The sequence below is a fragment of the Nesoenas mayeri genome (genome assembly GCF_963082525.1).
Source record: "Nesoenas mayeri genome assembly, chromosome: 1".
Lineage (NCBI taxonomy): Eukaryota > Metazoa > Chordata > Aves > Columbiformes > Columbidae > Nesoenas > Nesoenas mayeri.
Window position 1 is genome coordinate 214,120,515 of NC_137541.1, and position 26,305 is coordinate 214,146,819.

General features: G+C 57.3%; 1 protein-coding gene across 10 annotated transcripts; it reads left to right on the top strand.

The window, feature by feature from the left end:
• Positions 1 to 941: 941 nt before the first annotated feature.
• On the top strand, positions 942 to 25,246 carry LCMT2 (leucine carboxyl methyltransferase 2). 10 transcript variants are annotated; one of them, XM_080363213.1, is made up of 14 exons: positions 942 to 1,026; positions 1,395 to 1,519; positions 3,635 to 3,716; positions 4,009 to 4,189; positions 6,876 to 7,032; positions 7,434 to 7,623; positions 8,051 to 8,158; positions 11,639 to 11,729; positions 13,807 to 14,061; positions 14,688 to 14,918; positions 18,798 to 18,895; positions 22,520 to 22,707; positions 22,796 to 22,931; positions 24,612 to 25,246. In XM_080363213.1, the coding sequence occupies exons 1-14, from the start codon at positions 988 to 990 to the stop codon at positions 24,777 to 24,779; spliced, it is 2,049 nt and encodes a 682-aa protein (XP_080219339.1). In that variant the 5' UTR covers positions 942 to 987; the 3' UTR covers positions 24,780 to 25,246. The 10 variants fall into 10 exon arrangements, with proteins under 10 accessions (XP_080219339.1, XP_080219344.1, XP_080219341.1 ...); XM_080363218.1 differs by having other exon boundaries at positions 13,918 to 14,061; XM_080363215.1 differs by having other exon boundaries at positions 4,057 to 4,189.
• The last annotated feature ends 1,059 nt before the right edge of the window (positions 25,247 to 26,305 follow it).

A 26,305-nucleotide genomic window follows, 5' to 3' on the forward strand; every position in this document is an offset into this window, starting at 1 on the left:
TGCACCCCGACACTGAGCTCTGCACCCTCCATGGAGCTCTGCACCCTCCAGGGAGCTCTGCACCCCGACACTGAGCTCTGCACCCCCCACAGAGCTCTGCACCCTCCAGGGAGCTCTGCACCCTCCAGGGAGCTCTGCACCCCGACACTGAGCTCTGCACCCTCCAGGGAGCTCTGCACCCCGACACTGAGCTCTGCACCCTCCAGGGAGCTCTGCACCCTCCATGGAGCTCTGCACCCCAACACTGAGCTCTGCACCCTCCACGGAGCTCTGCACGCCAACACTGAGCTCTGCACCCCAACACTGAGCTCCGCACCCCCCAGGGAGCTCTGCACCCCAACACTGAGCTCTGCACCCCGACAGGGAGCTCTGCACCCTCCATGGAGCTCTGCACCCCAACACTGAGCTCTGCACCCCGACAGGGAGCTCTGCACCCTCCATGGAGCTCTGCACCCCAACACTGAGCTCTGCACCCCAACACTGAGCTCTGCACTCCGTCCCGGGGAACCTCCACCCCCCGGGGGGGCACCCTGCCCGGGCAGGTCCTCCCGGGGCACGGACACTGTTCCCCGAGAGCCGCCGGGCTCGGGGCAGCTCCGCTCCCGCTGCTGGCGGCGCCGCTCCCCGCTCACCGCGCGCAGGCTGCTCGTTGCCATGGCGACGTGCTCCCGGCTCTCCCTCACTGCCGGGCCCGGGCCCGGGACGGCGCTCGCGGGTCCGCCAGGTGCCGCGGCGGCCTCTCTGGGAGTGGGACGGCCGGGCCGAGACCCCGGGACCGGGAGCCCATTGGCGGCCAGGCCGGGCCGGGACCCCGGGACCGGCATTGGGGCGCGCCCGGGCCGGCCCCGCTAGGGGGCGCGCTCCGCGGTGGCGCTCCAGCCCGGACACCGCCCTGCCGGGAGTCGCGCGCGGTGCGTCACTTCCTGCGTCCGGCAGAGCGCGCGCGCGCTTCCGGTCGCTGCGGCGCGGCGTCCCGGGGCGGGCAGGATGGGCCGCGGCCGCACGGGCGACCCGCGCCCCGCCGCCGTGAGTGGGCCCGCGGGCAGCGCGCGGGTGGGCCCGGCGGGCAGCGCGCGGGTGGGCCCGGGGGCAGCGCGCGAGTGGGCCCGGCGGGCAGCGCGCGGGTGGGCCCGGCGGGCAGCGCGCGGGTGTCCCGCCGCCCCTCCGCGCGGGGAGCGCACCGGGTGCCTGCGCAGGCGGCGCCCGCGCGGACGGGTTCGGGGCCGCGGGAGGCCAACGCCGGGCGGAGGCCGGGCCGTGGGCGGCGATGGGCGGCGATGGGCGGCGATGGGCGGCCCCGCCCGGCCCGCAGGCCCGAGCGCCGCTTGTCCCGCGGTGCCGGTCGGCAGAGCCGGCGCGGCGGGCTCGGCCAGCGCTGTGTCCTTGTCCCGCAGGTCCAGAGCACCGGCGGCAGCAGCGCCGTCAGCAAGGGCTCGGCGGCGGCGCGGGGCTACATCCAGGACCGGTTCCTGCGGCTCCTGGCGGGGCGGCAGCGGCAGCGAGCGCCGCTCGTCCACCGGTGAGGAGCGGGCGCTGCGCGGGAGTCCCGGTGCCGCGGGGCCGGCGGGTGGGTCTGGCCGCTCTGCTCGGGGGTGCCCAACCCCTTGGGTTGTCCCTGCGGTTTAAGGCACAGCTTGTTGAAATGCATCTTGAGGAAAACGTGCGTAACGGCAGCTTGCAGAGAACTGCCAGTGATAGAACCTTTCAAAAACGTTAGTGTGGTTTTACATGCCTTATGGGCACAAGTTGACAGCTTTGTAAAATACGACACTGAAGGAGAAACTTCTTTCCTTGGAGGGCACCAGAGCCTGGCCCAGGCTGCCCAGAGCGGGTGCGGAGTCCCTCTGAGGCATTCAGACCCGCCTGCGATCCTGCGTGATCTACTCTGTGACCCTGTGTGATCTGCTCTGTGACCCTGCGTGATCTGCTCTGTGACCCTGCGTGATCTGCTCTGTGACCCTGTGTGACCTGCTCTGTGACCCTGCGTGATCTGCTCTGTGACCCTGCGTGATCTGCTCTGTGACCCTGCGTGATCTGCTTGGTGACCCTGCGTGATCTGCTCGGTGACCCTGCGCGATCTGCTCTGTGACCCTGTGTGATCTGCCCTGGTGACCCTGCGTGATCTGCCCTGGTGACCCTGCGTGATCTGCTCGGTGATCCTGTGTGATCTGCTCGGTGACCCTGTGTGATCTGCTCGGTGACCCTGCGTGATCTGCTCTGTGACCCTGCGTGATCTGCTCTGGTGACCCTGCGTGATCTGCTCTGGTGACCCTGTACGATCTGCTCTGTGACCCTGCGTGATCTGCTCTGGTGACCCTGTGCGATCTGCTCTGTGACCCTGTGTGATCTGCTCGGTGACCCTGTGTGATCTGCTCGGTGACCCTGCGTGATCTGCTCGGTGACCCTGCGTGATCTGCGCGGTTACCCTGTGTGATCTGCTCTGTGACTCTGCGTGAGCTGCTGTGTGACCCTGTGTGATCTGCTCTGTGACCCTGCGTGATCTGCTCTGTGACCCTGCGTGATCTGCTCTGTGACCCTGTGTGATCTGCGCGGTGACCCTGCGTGAGCTGCTGTGTGACCCTGTGCAATCTGCTCTGTGACCCTGTGCAATCTGCTCTGTGACCCTGTGCGATCTGCTCTGTGACCCTGCATGATCTGCTCTGTGACCCTGCGTGATCTGCTCTCTGACCCTGCGTGATCTGCTCTGTGACCCCGCGTGATCTGCTGTGTGACCCTTCGTGATCTCTCGGTGACCCTGCGTGATCTGCTCGGTGACCCTGCGTGATCTGCTCGGTGACCCTGCATTGGCAGGGGTTGGATGGGGTGATCTCCAGAGGTCCCTTCCAGCCCCAGCCATCCTGTGGTTCTGTGACTGGTTCTCAACTCCAGTATTCAGTGCTCCTGGAAACTAACTCATACCAGTCTGGAAAACTAACCTGCTGAAAATATTGGCAAGTCAGTAGTTTTCTCATTAGTTTTCAAGGACATTAAAGTTCAGTACCTGATTTGCTGGCTCGGGGATAACATGCTCGTTGAAGGGGTGCAGGAGCTGTGAGCCTGTCGGGGACACGATGAAAGCAGCTAAAAGAGAATGCCGAGGACAAAGAGGCGCCGGTGCCCGCCAGGCTGGGTAAATGGTCCCTGGTCCAGGAGTCAGACGTAGTTCTCGTCATTCAGAACAGGCGGTGAAATTCCTGTTGTTGCTTCTCTTCCGTTTTTTGTTCCTGCTCACTGCATTTGCACACACTGTCAGTCATTTGTTACACCCCATAGTCCACTGTGAGTGAAGGAGTTAATATTGATATGGCAGGTGACGTGGGGCAAGAACCCGGGTATTGGCCACTCATTGCAGGGAGCATTCTGACTGTCTGAATTGATACTGGTTTATTCAGTGAATATTTAGGCAAAATGGAACAGGTCAGGCGAGGTTATCTATATGTTTTCTGGGTTATCTGTAGTCTCATTGGTTAACACTGAATACAGGAGATCTGTATTTCTTACCAAGCTGTAGATGTGACACAATCAGACGTGTTGGGTAGAAGCTGAGGGAGAAGAGCCCAGTTTTTGAAATGGAGAATGGCGGTGCTGGAGAAGGGGGTTCCTGGCGGTGACTGCGACTGACTGTCGTTCGCAGGGGTTATTACATCCGTGCCCGTGCTGTAGATCACTGTGTCCGAGACTTCCTGCTGAAGACCCAAGGCCAGCCCAGAACACAGGTGCGTTTCCTTTGGCTGATTGTACGGGTGGTTTCCATGTGTGTGGAACGTGCATGTGCTGTGGTCCTTCCCCAGAGGAGCGCGGGGAGTCTGGCGCTGCTGTGCTGGCCACCTGCCGCTTTAGCAGAAATACCTCGGAGGGAGCAGTAACTACACAAAGTCCTTCTACCTCTTGCAGACGATTGCCTGATCTTGTTGCTCTACAAAGTATGTTGTTGAGTATTTCTCACACCTAGATGCCCAGGACGCTGCTAGAGTTGTGTATAACTTTGTTCTGGTGCTTTCTCTGCAGATCGTGTCTCTGGGCGCTGGCTTCGACTCGTTATTCTTCCGTTTGAAGGACATGGGCCTTCTGCACGGCGCTGTGGTGTACGAGGTGGATTTCCCAAGTGTGGCACGCCAGAAAGCCGCTCTGATCAACACAACCAAAGAGCTGTCGGCGCTGGTGGGAGAGGCTGGAGGGGAAGAGCTGGGTATGGTATTTGTGGAACGTTTTCTAGATACTATTTAGAAAAAGCAAATGCAGTTTCAGCTTTTAACAAGTGAGATATGATGGTAGAGGAACTACAGAGTGGTAGATGAAAAGCATGTTCATTTTCTGAAAAAAATAGGAAAAAAGAAATGATTGGTAAGCTCTGGGAGATAACAAATGCAAGGCTGGCAGAACGGGTTTGTTGGGAGCAGGTCGCATCAGGCCCGGCTCGGTGTCTGTCTGTGCCAGCGCCGGGTCCCTGGTGGCCGGGAGCCTGCCCGGGGGTGCTGCCCGTGGCACCCGGGAGCCTGCCCGGGGGTGCTGCCTGTGGTGCCCGGCACCCAGGAGCCTGCCCGGGGGTGCTGCCCGTGGCACTCGGGAGCCTGCCCGGGGTGCTGCCCGTGGCACCCGGGAGCCTGCCCGGGGGTGCTGCCCGTGGTGCCCGGCAGCCGGGAGCCTGCCCGGGGGTGCTGCCCGTGGTGCCCGGGAGCCTGCCCGGGGGTGCTGCCCGCGGTGCCTGGTGGCTGGGAGCCTGCCCGGGGGTGCTGTCCGGGGGTGCTGCCCGTGGTGCCCGGGAGCCTGCCCGGGGGTGCTGCCTGGGGGTGCTGCCCGGGGGTGCTGCCCGTGGTGCCCGGGAGCCGGGAGCCTGCCCGGGGGTGCTGCCTGGGGGTGCTGCCCGTGGTGCCCGGCAGCCGGGAGCCTGCCCGGGGGTGCTGCCCGGGGGTGCTGCCCGTGGTGCCCGGCAGCCGGGAGCCTGCCCGGGGGTGCTGCCTGGGGGTGCTGCCCGTGGTGCCCAGCAGCCGGGAGCCTGCCCGAGAGTGCTGCGGCCTTGGGCACCCGGTGGCGCGTGCGGAGGAGCCGGGCCGGCTCCCGGTCGCAGGGCCCGCCTTCAGCGGGCAGCGGCTGCTCGTTGCCATACGGGCAGTTCAGCTCCGTATGATGAAAATGCTCAGGTGTTGCGCTGTTTGGTGGTTTGATTTGTTTTCCTGCCATGTGAGTAGTTAGAAACGGTAACAGATTTCCCAGAAAGGCGGCGGAGTCTCCCGCCTTGGAGACAGTCAGAGCTCGGCTGGACAGAGCCTTGAGCAGCCTGGTACAGGTGGCCCTGCTGTGAGCAAGGGGCTGGGCTGGAGGACCTCCAAACGCTCCTCCCAGCCTAAACTACACTGCGGTTCATGTGGATTTGAGTAGGAGAGGAGGCGCGACTCTGAGCTGTCTTGACTGTAATAAAACATCAGGTGTTATGTTACCTGACGGCTTTTCCTCTCTCCAAGGAAGGAAAAGATGAGCCTTATGAAACTGCTATAGAATATAAGCAGAGCTGAAAGGATTATTATGCTAGGTACTAAGGGGCAGTTCAGTGGCAAAATGGAAGGTACGGGGTTTACTAGAGGCGCCTCCTGCATGCGGTTTCCCTCGAGGTTTCCATTCATCTTCCAGGTGATGTGCTATAGAAGGTTAAAGTGCAATAAAGCAGCGGGAACCTGGGGGAGTTGCAGTGGTGGACGAGAGCAGGATTTTGACAAAGTACACGAATGGTCTGGAAGATGTGGAATGAAATACAACAGGGACATATGTAAGCCCTGCATTTAGACTGTAATAATCAATTTAGAGATGGAACACAGCCACAGAGCACGAGTCCCTGACTCCGGTGAGTAACTGAACAAGTCTCAGTGAGCAGCTTTGCCATGAGCTTGTTCAGTTTCCTCTTGAATCCATGCACATTTTTAATATCAGCAGCAAAGAGTTCTGTCCCTACCAATCTTCTTCAGTTACTCAGACTAAAAGAGTTGGGAATGTCAAAAGAGTCGGGAATACCCTGTTATCTGTGTCCAGAGGGCAGGAAGTGAGGGACAGACAAGTTAGCTGTTACAGAAATGATCGTCTGAAGGAGGCTGTTCTGCCTCCAGTAACGGGCGCCTTTGGGAGCAGCAGAGATTGACAGTTCTCAAGACAGGTACAACTGTTGGATTGCACTAATACAGAGCTATAGAGTAGGTGATTTCTAAAGGTACTTTGCAGTTTGCTTTGTTCGTTATTTGGTTTTGGTTGAAATGGACCGACAAGCTATAGCTTATGGTATTTTTATGGAATACAGAAATATGCCATGACAGCGCTCGCAAATAATGCGCTGGAACTTATTTCCGAGAACGGCACCTGTGAGGCTGGTCATGGGGACTCGCACGTGCGCGGTCAGGATTCAGCGCCGGGTTACACAGGTGAAATCCGTTCAAAAGCCGAACAAACCATGAAAACATGAGAACGGCTTCATGGTTGTGGGGCAAACCATTCAGATCCTGCCCGAGCAGCGGTACTTTCTTAGCCTGAGCTGAAAGGTCTATGAATGAGGGCACTTGAGATTTGATTCTGAATTGTAGTGGTTCTATAAAAATGTTTTTAAAGGAAATAGGATAAAGTTTTGTTGTTATAGTAAATGTGATAGTTCTGTGGGTGAAGTTTACATTGGGAATAATGGAGTTTAATATCTGCATTTAATGGGTTGCTCCTTCACGTTATCCTGTAATGGTTCGTTTAACGATGGGGATTGTCGTGTACTTGTCCTGGGGATGGAGTCGGTGTGCACGGTCTCGGGAGCGCTTGCCTGTGTGACTGGCTCTTCAGTTGCCCTTTTCGGCCCCAGTACTGCATCGGCTCTGTAGGGACACGGTGCCGTTTCTGTCTCCCAGGAGTCATTGCCTTTTCCGGAGAGGATTATAAGTTGCTGGGAGTGGATTTGTCAGAGCTGTGTGAGCTGGAGAGAGCCCTGGAGGGAGCAGGACTGGACAGCGAAACCCCCACCCTCTTCCTAGCAGAGGTGGTGCTCACCTACATGGAGAACAGCAGGTTAGTGGAGGCGTCGTCTGTTACCCAAGTGAGAACAAGCTGCTTTGTGTGTGTCTCCTGGGGACTTCCCGTCTTATACCTGGGACCTCAGGAAATCCCTGCCAGTCCCAGTCAGCTCCTGGTAATGCAATCAGCACCACTTGGCGTCCTGAGAGGGAGGAGGAAGCAGCAGCAAAACCTCCAAGGAAGGGTTTGAGTTTTTGTTCTTCTCATCCCCTGAGTTCTCTGCACGGATGGGGAAGGATGTTCATGGGTCTCCAGCATAGGGTTCTCTTGTGTATTGCCTGTGCCAGGGCGCCTTAATAACGTGTTTAATGGTGTTGCAAGAAGCTGTGTTGCGTTTGCCATGTGACTGGTGGGCCCTCGGTTGTTTCATGTCTTGTGCTTGCTTTGCCCCGCAGGTCGGACGCCTTGATCCGGTGGGCAGCGGGGCGTTTCCCCCGGGCGTGCTTTGTGCTGTACGAGCAGGCGTGCCCGCGGGACCCCTTCGGGCGCGTAATGCAGCGGCACTTCGGCCAGCGGAGCTCCGCGCTCCGCTCCCTGGCGCGGTACCCGGACTGCGGGGCGCAGCGCCGGCGCTTCCTTGAACAGGCAGGTTCCTGCTGCTCCGGGGCACACGGCGCGCGTGGTGGATCGGGAAAGGGGGTGACGCTGCAGGACTTCGGAGGCCGTTGGCTGTGTCAGTTACGAGTCGAAGTGAGCAGGGCCAAGGCTGGGGCGCTGCCTTTTCTAGCAGCGTGAGCAGTCATTCAGAGGTCGTTCCAGCCAGCGTGCAGTGTGCTTTGTGGCATGGGTGTGAGGCAAGGGCGGTTTCTCCGAGACTTTTGATATAATAAAATAAGTTCTTAAGAGCTTTACAGGTAAAAGATCCATCCTCACCAGGTTCTGGGCTGCTGTTGATCCAGATAGACAATCCTGAGGGATCACACAGGTGTTTAATTCAGGGGTTTTCTTTTCTTGCGGGAGGTGAGTCTCTGTCCTTCCAGGAGTGATGATTGCGAGGGATTTCTCTTTCCAGGGCTGGACCGAGTGCAGTGTCATGGATATGAATGAGTTTTTCACCCGCTGTACTCCACAAGAAGAGCAGCAGAGAGTGCAGGCTCTGGAGCCTTTTGATGAATACGAGGTAACGTTCCTTTATTCTGAATGCCAGTGGCTTGGCTTTGATTTGGTGAGGTTTCTGCAATTTCTTGTAGCCAGGATCCTGTACAGCAGCTGCTGGGGCGCAGATGTTCATACGGGCGGGAAGATCTGGGACCAGACGGGGTGGGTGCGGAGCCTGCGGGAAGCTGCGTGGAAGCTGGGCGGGCATGGGGAGAGGCTCTGCGGTGCTCACAGCGCTGCTGTTCCTCCCCTGCCAGCGGCCTCTCAGGGTTACGGTCTCAGCGTGGAAAACCCGCTGCCGGTGCAGAAGATCTGGTGGATGCTGTGAGTGTGCGTGGCCTCGAGGGGCAATTGTTTTAATCAAAGAGAAATCCGTTGAGGATTAATCAATGCACAAAAATACACCTGATGCGAGGTTCCTGACTGCAAATGCTTGGCAGCATTGCTGGGGGAAGTACATGCACTTGTCCTGCCTTTTGCATTTCTGTAGGCTGTTCCCGTTCCTCATTGTTGGGGATAGGTTAGTAGTTTCAGATATTTTTTGGTCTGCCTTTGTACAGCCTTTCCTGTATTAATGATTGAAATTTAACTATGACTCTATTATTTGCAATTTTGATCTTAAATGCTGGCAAAGTTTGTGACTGTTTGAAGCCTGGATGAGAAGTCAAAAATGCTGTGTAACTTTGAGATAAATATCCTGTAGGACACTTATGGGAAGTTTCTGTTTTGACTTTGTGGTTCTCTGTAATTCTCTCTGGGAATGTAAAGCCTGCAGTGTGAGAACCATTTAACGCGCCTGCGTGTGTTTCGCCAGCATGTGCTGCGTGAGCACAAAGGCGATGACTGAAGGACGCCGGCCAGTTGGAAGTGATGAGGAAAGAAATGTGCACAAGAGTTGTTGTAGATCAGGACAACTGCTTGTACGTGAGAAAGTGAAAACTCTTTATTGCTCTCCTTATAGACGAGGTTAATGTGTGCACACCTGTAAGCTGAAAGATTTGCATAGAAGTAAGATATGTGGTAACAGAGAGCTCTACAATTAGCCTGGGAGATAAAGTAAGATCCAGGTCTTACTGGAAAGATTGATTGAATTAGATAAGAAATGTAAAATACACACTTAGTGCTGAGAGCGACTCATTTTTAGAATAATTTGCCCAACGATGAACAGCGGATTCTTCCATTTTCAGTATTTCCACTAATTTTTGGGTATTGCTTTTCAAAAGATCACAGAATCCCAGAGTGTCAGGGGCTGAAGGGCCCTGTAAAGCCCATCCAGTGCAATCCCCCATGGAGCAGGAACACCCAGATGAGGTTACACAGGAAGGTGTCCAGGCGGGTTGGAATGTCTGCACAGAAGGAGACTCCACAACCCCCTGGGCAGCCTGGGCCAGGCTCTGACACCCTCACCCCAACAAGTTGCTTCTCAAATTCAAGTGGAACCTCCTGTGTTCCAGTTTGCACCCATTGCCCCTTGTCCTGTCCCTGGTTGTCACCAGCAGAGCCTGGCTCCATCCTCCTGACACTGCCCCTTTCCATATTGATCCCCAGCAATGAGTCCCCCCTCAGCGTCCTCTTGTCCAGCTCCAGAGCCCCAGCTCCCTCAGCCTTTCCTCACACGGGAGATGCTCCACTCCCTGCAGCATCTTGGTGGCTGCGCTGGACTCTCTGCAGCAGTTCCCTGTCCTGCTGGAACTGAGGGGCCACAGCTGGACACAAGATTCCAGGTGTGGTCTCCCCAGGGCAGAGCAGAGGGGCAGGAGAACCTCTCTGACCTACTGACCACCCCCTTCTAACCCACCCCAGGTCCCATTGGCTTCCTGGCCACAAGGGCCAGTGCTGGCTCATGGTCACCCTGCTGTCCCCAGGACCCCCAGGTCCCTTTCCCCTACGCTGCTCAAGGCTTTTTGCTTCTGGTAGAAGTCGGGATGATTATGCTAATATTGTGCCTTTTAAATTCATGTTTATGCTTTCTGTTCATGTAGCTGTCGGAATACATCCGCCCCATGGGAAGGGACATACTCAGTTCCCTGATGTCCATAAGAGCCAGGCTGGACTGTGGTCTTGCTATGGACTTCCTCTCCTGTTGCTTGTGCTTCTGCGTCTAGAGAGGTCCCAAGGCCACACTGGGGTCACATTTATGTGTTGTCAGCCAGCAGAGACCATGTTGCACCTTGGAACATTTTTGGTTTCTCTGGGATCACTTGTATTCCATGACTTTAAGAGCCCCGTGCCTGCGGTACACAGCCCTCACTCTCTCTGTGCCCAGCTCGGGCAGCACGAAGGAAAGCTGACTCAAAAGAAAGAGAGATTCCTCTTGTAAGGTGCAGTTACGCTGTGGAACTCTTCGCCACAATATGTTGCGGATGGTGACAGTTTATGTGAGTTCAAAGAGCGGCTGGATAGGTTCGTGGATGAGAAGCCATCGAGGAAGGACACAGCTCCTTGCTCAGAAAACGCCCGAGCTGTGAGCTCTGGGAGGAGGGTGAGGAGGGTGTCCACGCGCTGTCCAGGTTGACTGCAGCGTTCTGGCTGTAGCAGCGGCGCGGGCTGGTCTGTGCTCGCCGCCCGGCGTCCGGAGGTCTCGCTGCCGCTCGCTCGCGGTTTGGAGGGGGACGCGTCACGGTCCCTTTGGCGATGGACTCGTGGTGGTTCTTTTACCTTGATCTCAGAGCGCAAATTAAGGTGACCAAAATGCCAAGGGGTTATAATTCAATCAAGCAGTGTTACTTTATTAATTTGCCCGTAAAGCGGCACGTGATAGAGAGAGAGAGTAAGAAAGGGGAAAGAAACGGGGAAAAGCAAAAGTAAAGATGAGAAGGAGGTTGCGTTTGTCACCAGTCCGGTTCCCTGGTCCTGCGGAGTCCGGCCAGTCCTCCGCCGTGGTTCGGGATCCTCTGCTGGGAAGGTCGTCACTGGTGTCCATTCTGGAGTCACCGTTTATGCTTCTTCCCCCCTCGCTCCCGTTGTTTCAGCCCAGTCTCCATCTTGATTTCGCAGCCCAGGCTCGTACCGCGCAGGCTCGACAGATCCACGCTTTCTTTTGCCAGCGCTTGCGTGCCCAGCACTCGGGTCTTTCTCTGGTCCCCTGGGTGAGCTCAGGCCCCTTGGCGAGCTGCTGGGCGTGCTCCTTGCCGCTGGCCGTTGTTTGGGGGAGCAGTTGGGGACACGTGTGACTGCGGCTGCAGATGAGAACACATCTGGACGGCAGCGATTGTCCTTGGGTCGAAGAGACCCTCCTGACAACAGCCTTCAGGAGGCTGGGGCTCTGGCTGAAGCAGCAGCAGAAGCCACACAACAGCCGTTGTTAGCAGGAGCCCCCCGGGTCGGAGAAACAGTGCAACACAATGCTGCTCCTCAGGCCTCTCTCCACGTCATTGTCCATCTGTCCTTTCGGTCAGGGCTTCAGTTCTCTAGGTTCTTGATGGCGATGTTCGGGCAAATACTGCTCCGGCTGCAGACCCGCTCTCACGGGATGTTTGTTTCCTTTTTGTGCCTGCTGCAGGAATGGCACCTGAAGTGTTCTCATTACTTTGTGTTGGCTGCGTCGAAGGGGATGGAGCCTTCCTGGACGCCGCTGTTACCCAGCGTGGCAGGTACGCACTGACTGGTTCTCATACTATTGTGTTAACCATGGAGGCTTCTCTGGGAGATTTCGGGAAACGGTAAAAGCCGGGGAGGAACAGATGGCATGCTGATCCGAGGAGCTTTCCCCATCCCCATAGCAATGGTGCTGCTGCCTGTAGAGAGGCCAGGGCCTCATCCTGACTCTGGTGGTTCTCATCAGTTTCACTCTTCCCGTTTACTGACCCTGAACAGCTCTCACTTGTGTTTGTACGTGGGACCGCAGTGGCTGCAGTGCGGGTCTGCCTGCTCCTCCTCCTGTGTGGGTCCTGCAGGCCCTCCCTCTGCAGTTATTCCCCCTTGGCTCCACACGTGTCGTTCTGAGCCATCTGCTCTTGTATTTTGTGACCGCGCTATCACAGTGTTGTCCCGCAGAGCACTTGGGAGCATGTCGTGAAGTTTGTGCGTTGTGGTGTTGTCCCCTGTGAGTGGAACTGTATGTGTAGTGTTTCTGTTTCTGAAATGCGTTTAGGTCTGTATGTGCCCTTTTTGAGATGTAGGAAAGCGGTGCAGCTGCGGAGCAGCCAGGACCGAGCCTGCGTGTCCGTGATAACATGGCCGGGCAGCAGCTGCGGTCCAGGACGTTCCTGCTTTTGGCTGCTGGTGCCTTTCTCAGGGCGGAAAGCAGAGCTGTGTGACCTGTTCCACGTCACCGGTGTTGTCTGCAGTGTAGCAGCGCCCGTAGTTCTCTCTGCAGCTGTAAATGTGTGTCCAGGAGCAGGAGGGGCAGCTGGAGGGCGCTGAGGCAGGATGGCGTTCCTCAGGCCAGCACGGCGCTCATTGCGGTGTGTTGTCTTATTAGAACTGGAAACGTGTGGTGACACTGAAGCTGAATAAACGTGCGTGTGGTCACATACACCGTGCGAGTGTCACTCATCCTGATGTTCAAACCTTAAAGGCCCCTATACGTACAGGATCTGTCCTTAAGTTTAAAGGAAAACAAATCTGACCTTTGCTCAGACACTTGATTCATTGGAGAAAGGAGTAGGATCTTTCTGCTGCTGCTTCTGTTGTATTCAAAACTGATAGCAAAAGCCTTCAAAGTCTGACATATCACCCATGCTCAGGTGTTTTTCACTGGGAACGTCCAAAGGTTTGTCCCAGATACCAGTGTGTGCCCCCAGCTCTCCTCTCCTGTAGACGTGGGTCCCTGGTCCCAAGAGCAGGGACCGAGGCTTCCAAACAGAGCGTGGTGGGTGTATTTCCTGAGGTGAAGGAATCCCTCAGTCTAGAAAGATCCAGCTGCAGGAAGACGTTGGCGCCCCAGGAGATGAGATACAAATCAAACAATACAAAGAGGTTCTTTTACTAAACATCGTTCAGTACGGGCGGTTTTTCTGGGTATGGCATGCAAGAAGCACACTGAGACCCGCTGCCCTCCGCCTCACCATCCGTATAACACAAGAATAAGGCACTTGTTTGAAACAAGATGCAAAATCACTTAAAACCATTAAAATAAAACCATTTGTACAGTGCATGGGTGAGCTAGAGTCCCGTGTTCAAAGCTGGTTTCATACTAAGGGGTATAGCATTTAGAGAGAAGATCTTTAGATAACTGAGAATGTTCTGCTGTAGTAAGATCATTGGAGTTAACAGAGGTGATTCATCATGCTTTGGAACTTGATTTTGATGCTTTTGTGAAGGTAGCGTCAAAATCTAGCAAGAAACTTGGAAATCCAGCTTGCAGGTGTTTGTTCTTTCGCTGCTGCTCTGCTGTTGAAGTGGCCGAATGCTGCATTGTCAGGAAGGTGAAGTGGTGCTGTGTCGCTGCAGCAGCTCAGGACACTGTTCTCAGCGGTCCCAGCTGCCCCCGTTAAAGAGCCTCAGAACTATCGGGAGCTGAGGGAGCGGAAGCTGGAAGTTGGCACAGGGTAGTTTAGCCATTGCAGGTTGATTTCTGGGTCACATCCAGTTGTCTCTGTGCTCTGTCGACTTGCTTCACAGTGTTTTCTTCTCAAAAAGCTGAACATATTTGCGTAGCCTCTCACGTAAAATGCAGTCCTCCGTTCCTGCTGGTGCCTGAGCTCTGTGGTTCTCCTTGCCCCGCAGTTCGCGGTGACAGTCCTGTCCGGACCGCGGGGACTGTCGCCGCAGCAGCCTGTGCGCTGCCCTCCGAAACTCCTGGCCTGAGACGTTACGGTCACCACTCCGTTCTCATAGAACCCAATGTGATTCTCACCACCGGAGGCTTTGGGGAGGAGGACGGACAGCACTGCCGCATGAGACATTTCAGTGTGCTGACTAAGCATGCAGGCTACTGGAAGGCTGGCCGTGTGAAAACAGAGCGTTCTGGTGAAAGATGGGGTGAGTTCCATGCTGATGGCAAGTATAAGGAACAGGTTCTTGAGCTAACAGCAAAATGTCTGATGGAAAGGTGATGTCACGGTGGTGTCAAATCCTGGGGCAGCTCCGGGCCCCTCGCGCCAGGAAAGGCCTTGAGGTGCTGGAGCGAGTGGAGAGAAGGGAACGGAGCTGGTGAGGGGCTGGAGCACAATGTGATGGAGACTGAGGGACCTGGGGGTTCAGCTGGAGAACAGGAGCTGAGGGGAGACCTTCTGATCTCTGACCTGCCTGAAAGGAGCTTGGAGCCAGGGAGGTCGGGCTCTGCTCCCCAGGAACAAGCGCCAGGAGCAGAGGAAACGGCCTCAAGTTGCCCAGGGGAGGGTAAGGTTGGATGTGGGAACAATTTCTTCCCCAAAGGGCTGTGGGGCATTGAACAGGCTGCCCAGGGCAGTGCTGGAGTCACCAGCCCTGGAGGTACTCAGAAGATGTGTGGATGTGGCACTTAGGGACACAGTCTAGAGGAGGACTTGGCAGTGTTAGGTTAATGGTTGGACTTGATGGTCTTTTCCAACCAAAACGGTTCTCTGATTCTATAAATGTAACGGGAGAAGGATTGCTGTGAACCGTGGTGTTCCGTATCTCCGCAGATGGGCGGCTGTACCACACGGTGACACGTCTCTCGAGCACTCTGGCGCTGGTGACAGGCGGACGAACATCCCCGTCAAGCGCAGGCCTGGGAATGTTGTGGCTGAAGTTTCCTGACCCTTGCAGTGACCCGGACCCAGAGGAGTTCACGGTGGAGCTCGTCAGCCCGCAGCGTGGCTCCGAGCCAGCCGCTCTGCGCTGGAGACACAGCGCGACGGAGGTCGTGTGCCAAGGTGAGACGCCTGGAAAGAGTGGAATAGCTGTAGGTATGTGCAGGTATGTAAATTCCAGGACGTATGGGACAGTCCTGTCCAGACAGTGAGGTCTAAAAGGCAAATTGTTGTAACATAGCCTTGCTTTTTGTGTAGTACAGGCTATACAGTTACTGTTGTTGCATTGTATTCCTTCGCCTGAAACAACAGCTTTTTGCTGAACATTTTTGAAAGAATATTATCTTCATAGATTCATCATCACTTCAGAGAATCCAGTTGCATTTTGTAAAGGTCTTGTTCCAGTGGTGGGTTTTTCTCCAGTCTTAGACACTCTAGGCTTAAACTTCCTTTGCATGTATTTTTCTTGCTGTATCTCCCCAGCGCTGCTTGTGCCGTTTTCGCCTGTCGGGTCCAAAAGGGAAAGACTGAGCAGGCTCAGCTGAGTTTCCTGAATGGAGCAACTGAGTGTTTTGATCCAACAATTGATCGTGGTTTCAGTTATCTATGCCGTTAACACACGGTTGATTCGTTACAGAACCCATACAACAGATACCGTGTCATAATGACTTTTATTATAGATGAGCTGCAATCTTGTTAATTTTCTAGATGCAGGACAGGAATAAAAAAATATATATGATTGTATAATGCTGAAACCTGCTCTTAATGCATTTTTGAAAGTGCTACAATACATATTTGCAACGGCAGTTTAGTTGGCTTCCTTCTCACAAACACACCTACCTGCAAATGGAAAGGCTGATTTTCAGTTGTTCCTGTTCGGGGTTTGGGATGTGGCCGGACAGACATACTGGCCAGCAGCCCGTTTACACGTGACTAGTCCTTTCTGGGCCCAGTTCTGCAGATGGGGCGTCCCAGGGCCGAGCAGAGCGGGAGGAACAACCTCCCTGACCTGCTGCCCACACTCTTCCTCACACACCCCCGGTCCCCTTGGCCTCTTGGGCACAGGGCACAGTGCTGGCTCACGGTCACCCTGCCGTCCCCAGGACTCCCAGGTCTTTCTCCACAGAGCCGCTTTCCAGCAGGTCACCCAACCTGTGCCGGGGCCGGGGGCCGTTCCTGCCCGGGTAAAGGACCCCGCACCGGCCTGGTGAAACCTCAGCAGGGTCTTGTGTGCCCAGGGCTGCAGCCTGTCCAGGTCTGGCTGGATGGCAGCACAGCCTCTGCTGTGTCAGCCCTTCCTCCCGGTTTGCTGTCACCAGCAAACTGGCTGAGGGTGCACTCGGTCCCTGCATTGAGGTCATTGATGAACAGGCTGAGCAGGACAGGACCCGGTGCTGAGCGCTGGGGAAAGCGCTGGCTGAGGCCTAAACCGGACTGTGCGCCGCTGGCCGCAGCTCCTGAGCTCTGGCGGCCGCTCAGCGCGGGCCCCCTGCCTGCCGCCATGTTTGAGGGGGGGCTTGCTGGTCGAACCAGAGGACAGGAGGACGCGCAAGGGCGGCGGGAGCAGGGACAGGTGTCCTGGGAAGAGCACAGGGACACTGCCTGGTGGTGCAGAGATGGGCTCGGGAAGGCCAAGGCACAGCTGAGCTCCGAGCTGAGCTTGGCCAGGGGTGCAGAGAATAACAAGGGCTTCTGCAGGTGTGTAAACCAGACAAGGAAAGGCAAAGAGCGTGTAGTGCCCTGATGAGCCAGACTGGCGAACTGTTAACAATGGCCAAGGAGAAGGCCGAGGTGCTCAACTCCTTTTGCCTCAGTCTTCGCTAGAAAGCTCTCTCCCCACACTTCTCGAGTGGAAAATTAACTGCAAGACCAGGACGGGGGGAACCAGGTCCCTCCCGCTGTAAATGAGGGTTGGGTTTGTGGCCGCTTGAGGAGCCTGTGGGACCCGATGGGTTCTGTCCCAGAGTCCCGAGCAGTTGGCCGGTGCCATTGCCAGGCCACTCTCCGCGATGTGTGAGAAGTCACGGCAGTCGGGTGAAGTCCCTGGTGGCTGGAAAAGGGAATCGCTGCACTCATTTTTGAAAGGGTGGAAAGGAGGACCCTTGGATCTGCCGGCCTGTCAGCCTCATGCTGTGCCGGGGGACATCGCGGCAGCTGTGCTGAGGCGCGCGGGCACGGCAGGGGTTTGGGACAGCCAGCACGGCCTCACCAGGGGCAGGTCCTGCCTGACCAGCCTAGTGGCCTATGATGGAGCGACCGCACCAGGGGACAAAGGAACCGCTACGGATGTCATCTGTCTGGACTCTGTAACAGCCTTTGACGTGGTCCCCACAACATCCTTCTGTCTAAACTGCAGATACGGATTTGATGGGCGGACTGTTGAGTGCATGAGGAACTGGTTGTGTAGTCACATCCAGAGGGCAGTGGGTAGTGGCTCAGTGTCTGGATGGACAAGTGGTGTCCCGTCAGGGTCCATTTTAATAACTTCCTCAGTGACAGCGACAGTGGGATCGAGTGCACGCTCAGCAGGTTTGCGGATGACACCGAGCTGCGTGGTGCAGCTGGCACGCTGAGGGGCAGGATGGCACCCGCAGGGACCTGCAGAGCTGCAGAAGTGGGCCCACGCGAGCCTCATGGGGTTCAGCAAGGTACAGGGTCCTGCACCTGTGTCAGAGCAAGCACCAGGATCAACGCAGAGTGCAGGTGGAGGGAGCTCCAGTATCAACCCAGGCTCCAGCCCTGCGGAGAAGGGCCTGGGGGTGCTGGGTGAGAGATCGGCCGTGACCCGGACACGTGCACTTGCAGCCCAGAACACACCCGTGTCCTGGGCTGCGTCCCCAGCCCCGTGGGCAGCAGGTTTGGGGGATCCTGCCCCTCTGCCCCGCTCTGTGAGACCCCCTGCAGCGCTGGTCCAGCTCTGGGTCCTCAGCACAGACACACATGGAGCTGCTGGAGAGGGGCCAGAGCAGCCCCAGGGATGACCCGAGGCTGGAACAGCTCTGCTGGGACAGGTGAGAGAGTTGGGGTGTTCAGCTGGGGAACAGAAGCTCCAGGAGACCTTAGTGCAGCATTTCCAGACTGAAAAGGGGCCGATGAGAAAGATGGGGACAGATTTTGAGCAGGACCTGTTGTGACAGGACAAGGGGTGATGGGTTAAACTAAAGGAGGGAGATTCAGGCTGGATATAAGGAATTGTTGCCCTGAGGGTGGTGAGAGCCTGGCCCAGGTTGGGCAGAGAGGTGGTGGATGAACCATCCCTGAGACATCCCAGGCCAGGCTGGACGGGGCTCTGAGCAACCTGAGCTGTGACGATGTCCCTGCTCATGGCAGGGGAATGGGGAGCTGGACGGTCCCTTCAATCCAAACTGTTCTGTGGTCTTTAATGTCTCTTCCAACCCAAACCATTCTATGATACTTTTTCACCTTTTGTTCTTCCTTTTTAAGGCTTCTCCAGATTAACTCCTACACACTTAGATTATCATTATCTCCCTTTTGTATTAACAAATACACATTCTTGTTGTGTGAGGATTTATCTGTTTTCTTGGGATACGTACATGTCATTGTATTGCTGTGATGATTGCTATTTCTGGTTTTATTAGTTCTACACATGTAATCTTTCTGTTGCATAAATTTTCATTTCTTAAGTCCATTAAAAACATGTTTTCTCCTTTTGCTTTTGAGGCCATAGTGTGTGATTCCCATTCAGACCTTAAACATCCAGAAACTGCATAAGCGGATTATAGGGGTCTTTTGACCAGGAATTGAAGAATACAGCTGCTTCCTGAAGACACTTGGTCTTCCGTGCATCTTATAAAAGATTTAGATACAAGAGTAATTCCTGTATCTATGAAACAATTTATTGCTAAAATCTTCGTCAGGTTGCGTGGTGTCCTAATATAAAACTTCTGCCCGACTGCATTAATTTCTGTGTGCAAGCAGAGGTTTTTGCTGTTGTGGCGTGCCAGGTTGTAACTTCCCGCACCCGATTGTCTTTGCCTGCAGGCGAGCGGTTCCTGTTCGTGTACGGCGGCCGCTCTGCGGCGGAGCCGGTGCTGGGGGACTGGTGCTTCCTGCGCGCCGAGACGCTGTCCTGCGCCGCGGTAAGAGCCGCGCAGCGGGGGAACGGTGCCTGCACCGCGGGGGTGCCCGTGGCGGCGGGTGCGCGGTGGTAGTGCCCATTGAAGCGGGTGTTGTTGGCGGGGTTGTCGTCTCCATGGTGGCGGGTGCGCGGTGGTAGTGCCCATTGAAGCGGGTGTTGTTGGTGGGGTTGTCGTGCTCCATGACGGTGGGTGCGCAGTGGTAGTGCCCGTTGAAGCAGGCAGCGTTGGTGGGGTTGTCGTCTCCATGGCGGCGGGTGCGCGGTGGTAGTGCCCATTGAAGCGGGTGGTGTTGGCGGGGTTGTCGTGCTCCGTGGCGGCGGGTGCGCGGTGGTAGTGCCCATTGAAGCGGGTGGTGTTGGCGGGGTTGTCGTGCTCCGTGGCGGCGGGTGCGCGGTGGTAGTGCCCATTGAAGTGGGTGGCGTTGGCGGGGTTGTCGTCTCCATGGCGGCGGGTGCGCGGTGGTAGTGCCCATTGAAGTGGGTGGCGTTGGCGGGGTTGTCGTCTCCATGGCGGCGGGTGTGCGGTGGTAGTGCCCATTGAAGCGGGCGGCATTGGTGGGGTTGTCGTGCTCCGTGGCGGCGGGTGCGCGGTGGTAGTGCCCGTTGAAGCAGGTGGTGTTGAGGGGGTTGTTGTCTCCATGGCGGTGGGTGCGCAGTGGTAGTGCCCATTGAAGCAGGTGTTGTTGGCGGGGTTGTCGTGCTCCATGGCGGCGGGTGCGCGGTGGTAGTGCCCATTGAAGCGGGCAGCGTTGGCGGGGTTGTCGTGCTCCATGGCGGTGGGTGCGCAGTGGTAGTGCCCATTGAAGCGGGTGGCGTTGGCGGGGTTGTCGTGCTCCATGACGGTGGGTGCGCAGTGGTAGTGCCCATTGAAGCGGGTGGCGTTGGCGGGGTTGTCGTGCTCCATGGCGGTGGGTGCGCAGTGGTAGTGCCCGTTGAAGCGGGTGGCGTTGGCGGGGTTGTCGTGCTCCATGACGGTGGGTGCGCAGTGGTAGTGCCCGTTGAAGCAGGCAGCGTTGGTGGGGTTGTTGTCTCCATGGCGGTGGGTGCGCAGTGGTAGTGCCCATTGAAGCGGGTGTCGTTGGCGGGGTTGTCGTGCTCCGTGGCGGCAGGTGCGCGGTGGTAGTGCCCGTTGAAGCGGGTGTTGTTGGCGGGGTTGTCGTGCTCCGTGGCGGTGGGTGCGCGGTGGTAGTGCCCGTTGAAGCAGGTGGTGTTGGCGGGGTTGTCGTCTCCATGGCGGTTTGAGTTAGAGCTTACCTCTGGACACCTTGCTCTTTGCTGAAGTGCAGTGTTCTCAGAGCAGCTGGGGCTGGAAGGGACATCTGGAGATCGTCTAGTCCAGCACCCTTGCTTAGAGCAGGTGTAACCAGAACAGGTGGCTCAGGATATTGTCCAGTTGAGTTTTGATCATTTCTGCAGTGGAGACTCCACAACCTTTTTGGGCAACCTGTACCAGCGCTCGACTGCCCTTGTGGTAAAACGTGAGGGGTTTTGGTGTGTAAGTGGGTTTCTTTGGTATTTCAGTTTGTGCCCGTTGCCTCCTGCCCTGTTTCTGGCTGCTGCTGAGCACATTCTGTCTCCGTCTTCTTTCTGCTCTCCCATCAGGCGTTTTACACGTTGATAAGATTTCCCCGCGACTGTTCAGAGTCAAAACCACTTTCAACAGGAAGGAAAGATGGGTCATTGTCATAGGAGACTTTGCTCTGAGGGAGCAGAAGGCCCAGTACGCTGAGCAGACCCAGTTCTTGGGGAAGTCTGCTGCCCCGGGGCCTGGGCCGAAAGTGTTGCGAGAAAACTTCCTACCGGTATGGTGCTCAGAGCCATTCTGGCTTTTTCAGGTAGGCAGCAATGAAGTTGCGATAATAAGTCCATGGGCGATCAAAGGAGACTTCAGGGCCTCGGGAGCACAGGTTGTGTTTCCCTCTATCCTTGTAGTTGCAGGGAATGGTGTTGGAAGAAGCAGGACCCAGCTGATCAATCCCCGGCTCCGTGGCTGGTGTCAGCAGCAGAATTTGGGGTGTTGTGATGGCGATACACGCCCCCGGGCTGCGGGCAGCAGACGGGGCGCCCCGGCTCAGCGGGAGGAAGGAGTGTTTGCACAGGAGTCAGCAGGGCGCGTTGGAGGAGCTTTGAGCGAGATTTGAGGGGGAAGGAGAGCAAACCAGGCTGGCCGTGAAGAGCCACCGGACACGCTGGCGCTGCAGGGGCGCGGTGCTGGCGGGGTCTTCAGCCCGTTCCGGCGTGCTGGGCACGCGGGTGCGCAGCTCCAGCGTCTCTGTGCTCCTGCACGCAGCGCAAGGAGGGAGCAGGAGGCGTGAGCAGCTCAGGCCCCGTCCCAGAGTTACAGCGTCGCTGGCACGAGCGGGGCCTGGGGGGCGCGTCCCGCGGCCGGCGCGCCCTGGGGGGTTACAGCCCCGCGGGGGGTTACAGCCCCGTGGGGGTTACAGCCCTGCGGGGGGTCACAGCCCCGTGGGGGGTCACAGCCCCGTGGGGGTTACAGCCCTGCGAGGGGTCACAGCCCCGTGGGGGTTACAGCCCCGTGGGGGGTTACAGCCCCATGGGGGGTCACAGCCCCGTGGGGGTTACAGCCCTGCGGGGGGTTACAGCCCCGCGGGGGGTTACAGCCCTGCGAGGGGTCACAGCCCCGTGGGGGTTACAGCCCCATGGGGGGTTACAGCCCCGCGGGGGTCACAGCCCCGTGGGGGTTACAGCCCCGCGGGGGGTTACAGCCCCGTGGGGGTCACAGCCCCGTGGGGGTTACAGCCCCGTGGGGGTCACAGCCCCGTGGGGGGTTACAGCCCCGCGGGGGGTTACAGCCCTGCGGGGGGTTACAGCCCCGTGGGGGTTACAGCCCTGCGAGGGGTCACAGCCCCGTGGGGGTTACAGCCCCGTGGGGGTTACAGCCCCGTGGGGGTCACAGCCCCGTGGGGGGTTACAGCCCCGCGGGGGGTTACAGCCCTACGAGGGGTTACAGCCCCGTGGGGGTTACAGCCCCGTGGGGGTCACAGCCCCGTGGGAGTCACAGCCCCGTGGGGGGTTACAGCCCCGCGGGGGTTACAGCCCCGCGGGGGGTTACAGCCCCGTGGGGGTTACAGCCCCGCGGGGGGTTACAGCCCCGCGGGGGTTACAGCCCCGTGGGGGTCACAGCCCCGTGGGGGTTACAGCCCCGTGGGGGGTTACAGCCCCGTGGGGGTCACAGCCCCGCGGGGGGTTACAGCCCCGTGGGGGTTACAGCCCCGTGGGGGTTACAGCCCCGTGGGGGTCACAGCCCCGCGGGGCCGGCAGGGCGGGCGAGCCGGCGGTTGACGCTGCACGCAGGGCGGGGGCGGGGGCGCGGTGCTTGCCGCTGACCACAACAGTTGGGAGCCTGGGATGAGGAGTGAGGGGAAAGCGAATAAAGCAGATGTTGTGCGGGTCTGCTGTCGACCACCAGCCTGTGATACTGTGAAATGCTGGAGACAGTGTAAATGGGAACACTTCTACCTAACCATCCCTAGAGGAACGTGTGTAGCGCTTCCATTGTTCCTTTCATACGCACTCCGTTCCCCGGCAGCGGTTCCTGTCCTGTGGCCGTCACGTCCCGCAGGACACGCGGAACTCGCTCAGCGTGGCCGTCTTGTGTTCCCAGGTCCTGGTGCAGGGCCCGGCTCCCGAGGGCCGCCACTCGCACAGCGCCTGCGGCTGGGACGGCGGCGTGCTGGTCGCGGGGGGGCTGGGCGCGGGCGAGCGGCCCCTGGGCTCGGTCCTGTTCCTGAGGGCGCTGGGCCGCGGCTTTCGGTGGCAGACGGTGCAGACGCAGCCTCCTCTCATCCCAAGGTAAGCAGGAGGCGTTCCGCTGCGGATCGGTGGCCCATAAGACCTACATCTCTTACTGATGGAATTCCGTCTCGTTTTGACCTCACAGGTATTCACATACTGCACACGTTCATGATGCAAAACTTCTGCTTGTTGGAGGAGTGTGGCTTCATTCGTCTTCTGTGCCAGGCATCACTGTTGTCGACTTAACGACTGGTCTCTGCTTGGACTACACCATTGATGCAGTGAGTACCGACATCTTTCATTCAAGGGAAACGGTGTTCCGTGAAGGAACGCGGTACCTTTAGTGCTGCTCCCTGAGACGGAGCAGAGAGTGCAAAGTAGCCAGTCTGTGTGTGGAATAAGCACTCGAGTTTGAGGCAGAATCTGATCTGAAGTGCTTTTACCAGCCCAGAGAACAGTAGCGTTAGGAGAGGGAGTCTGTGCAGGGGCGCGGGGCAGCTCTGCTCACGCCGGGGAGCAGGACTGAGAGGGGCACAAGCACCGTCATTCCAGATGTCTGTGGGAGAGAACGGGTCACACCAGAGCCTCATGGAGGCTCTGCCTTCATGGAGGTTTGTGGTACAATTTCATTAAAAACTTAATAGTGGAAATTGCTGTGTACTACAGCTGCTGCCTGAAGAGGAAAACAGCATGGAAATACTGGAAACTCCATTTAAACATAGAAAACTTCGTAGTGCTAGGATGAACAGACACTGAACAGGCTGCTCAGAGAGGCTGTGGTGTCGCCACCATTGGAGATACTCAGAACCTGACCGAGCAAGGGACTGAGCAGCTTGCTGTAGCTGACCCTGCCTTAGCCAGGGTGGCTGGACCAGATCACGCTCAGGTCCCTCCCAACCTCAGCGCTGTACGACTCGGTTCTGTGCTTCGGTGAATGACAGTCATACGGGTTATGTCACGTAGCTGGATTTTGGCACACTCCGGGCAAAATGTAGTCTAAACCTTCGAGTGACTCTCATCTGTGACAACACTGCCTGGAGTACCAGAAGGACTTGGGCCTGTTGGAATGGGTACAGAGGTGGCCACAAAAGTGATCAGAGAGGTGGGACCCCTCCTGTGAGGACAGGCCAGAGCTGGCGTCCAGCCTGGACAGGGCTCGGGGAGACCTTGCTGCAGGGCAGCAAAGGTGCTGGAGGGAGCGGAGCACCTCCCGTGTGAGGAAGGCTGAGCTTGTCCCTTCCCGTCAGGTCTCCCTCGTCCCCTCGGGGTGGGGTGAGGGCGGCTGGTCGTGGTCGAGCTGCGGGCTGGGTTAAACCGCAGCGGGTGCCTCTGCACGCCGTCTGTCCGGGTTCCAGCGGCCACGGCAACAACGCAGTTGCCGACACGGCAGTTTTGTTTCTGCTCCAGTCCGTCACCCGAGCAGCGCTCGCTTTCCGGAGCTTCGGACAAACACACGTCTTGGGCTGCCTCTGGTGGCGAGGAGCGCGTCACTGCTCCTTGTTTCTGCTGGTGTAAGATCTGGGAGACGTGAAAAGAAGCTGGCAGGTGATACGGTGGAAAAGAATCCCTCATATGAAACGTGGTTAAGCTCTGGAACTCTGACACAGGACACGAATGCCACAGATTTACATGGATTCAAAAAGCGACCGTCTGTGTTCTTGGAAGGAAAAACATTGAAGTTCAGGGAGTACAAAGACATTCTCTGTCGCTGAAAGGCGGTGAACTGCAGGCTGTTGGGTGCATGGAATGCACCAGAGCAGTGTATCGTTTCCTGTTCCTGCGCTCTTTGGCTGTTGAGTTTTGCCCACATTTGTGGGTGGAATAGTGGACTAAATGGTCCTAGATGGGACCCACTGTGGTTGTTCTTTCTAACGAAGGTACCGTATGAAATATCTCTACAGCATTGTATGTGGTACATGTGTTGAAGTCCTGTATGTTCGAAATCTCGTTTCCTTTTTTAGGAGCATCTGGAGTGGCCATTAATGCTGCATAACCACAGCAGTGTCTTTCTGCCAGACGAGAAGGAGTTGCTGCTTGTCGGCGGGGGCGGGAACTGCTTCTCCTTCGGGACGCACCTGAACGCCGGGCCCGTCGTGCTGAGCCTCAGCGGCGTCCTGGCCAGCGGCTGAGCGGGACAGGACCCGCCGCGCCGCGCGGGACGTCTGCGCACCTGCGCTCCGGGGAGCAGGATGTGTCCACACAGCTCTTGTGTCCAGAGTGCACCTGTGAAGGTGGGATTATGACAAGGGACTGCATATCTCACTTGTCTGGTTTTTTACTGCTTTGTGTTGCTGTAAATAAAGTCTCCTTAGGCCTCCTTGGAACTCAACCTGGCGAGAGGGGTCAAGGACAACAGGAAGAGCTTTTTCCAATCTGTGGCAGATAAAACTAACAGCAGAGGCAATGTAGGCCACTGGGGAACGAGGGGAGTGCCCTGGTGACAGAAGACACAGAGAAGGCAGTTACTGAATGTTCCTTGTCTCGGTCTGCCCTGCCCGGGGCTGTCCTGAGCATCCCGCACCGCTGAGGCCCAGGGGAGCGCAGGACAATGAGGAGTTTGCTTTAGTCGATGGGGACTGGGTTAGGGAGCAGTCAGGCAATCTGGACACCCATAAATCCGTGGGTCTGAATGGGATGCACCCGCGGGTGCTGAGGGAGCTGGCTGAGGTCGTTGCTGGACCGCTCTCCATCATCTTTGCCAAGTCTTGGGAAACGGGGAGGTGCCCGAGGATTGGAGGAAAGCAAATGTCAGTCCAGGCTTCAAAAAGGGCAGGAAGGAGGATCCGGGTGACTATAGACCAGTCAGCCTCACCTCTGTCCCTGGGAAACTGATGAAACGACTTCTCCTTGGTGCCATCTCAAGGCATATCAGGGAGAAGAGGGTCATTGGGGGCAGTCAACATGGCTTCACCAAGGGGCAGTTGTGCTTGACCAACCTCGTTGACTTTTATGAGGACGACAAGACGGATGGATGATGGCAGAGCAGTGGACGTGATCCACCTTGACTTGAGTGGGGCATTTGACACCGTGTCCCACAGCATCCTCCCAGCTGAACTGAGGGAGCGGGGCTGGATGGGCGGGGAGTGAGGTGACTGTGAACTGGCTGAAGGGAAGAAGCCAGAGAGTCGTGGTCAATGGGCAGAGTCAGGTGAGGCCTGGACCAGTGCAGTGCCTCAGGGGCAGTGCTGGGGCCGCTGTTATCCAATATATTCATCAGTGATTTGGACGAGGGAACAGAGTGACTGTCAGCACGTTTGCTGGTGACACCAAGCTGGGAGCAGTGGTGACACTGGAAGCTGTGCTGCCATCAGAGACCTGGACAGGCTGGAGAGCTGGGCAGGGAAAAATGTAATGAAATAGAACAAGGGCAAGTGTAGAGTCTTGAATCTGGGCAGGAACAACCCCAGGTTCCAGTGTAAGTTGAGGAATGACCTGTTAGAGAGCAGCGTAGGGGAAAGGGACCTGGGGGTCCTGGGGACAGCAGGGTGACCATGAGCCAGCACTGGGCCCTTGTGGCCAGGAAGCCAATGGTACCTGGGGTGGGTTAGAAGGGGGTGGTCAGTAGGTCAGAGAGGTTCTCCTGCCCCTCTGCTCTGCCCTGGGGAGACCACACCTGGAATCTTGTGTCCAGCTGTGGCCCCTCAGTTCCAGCAGG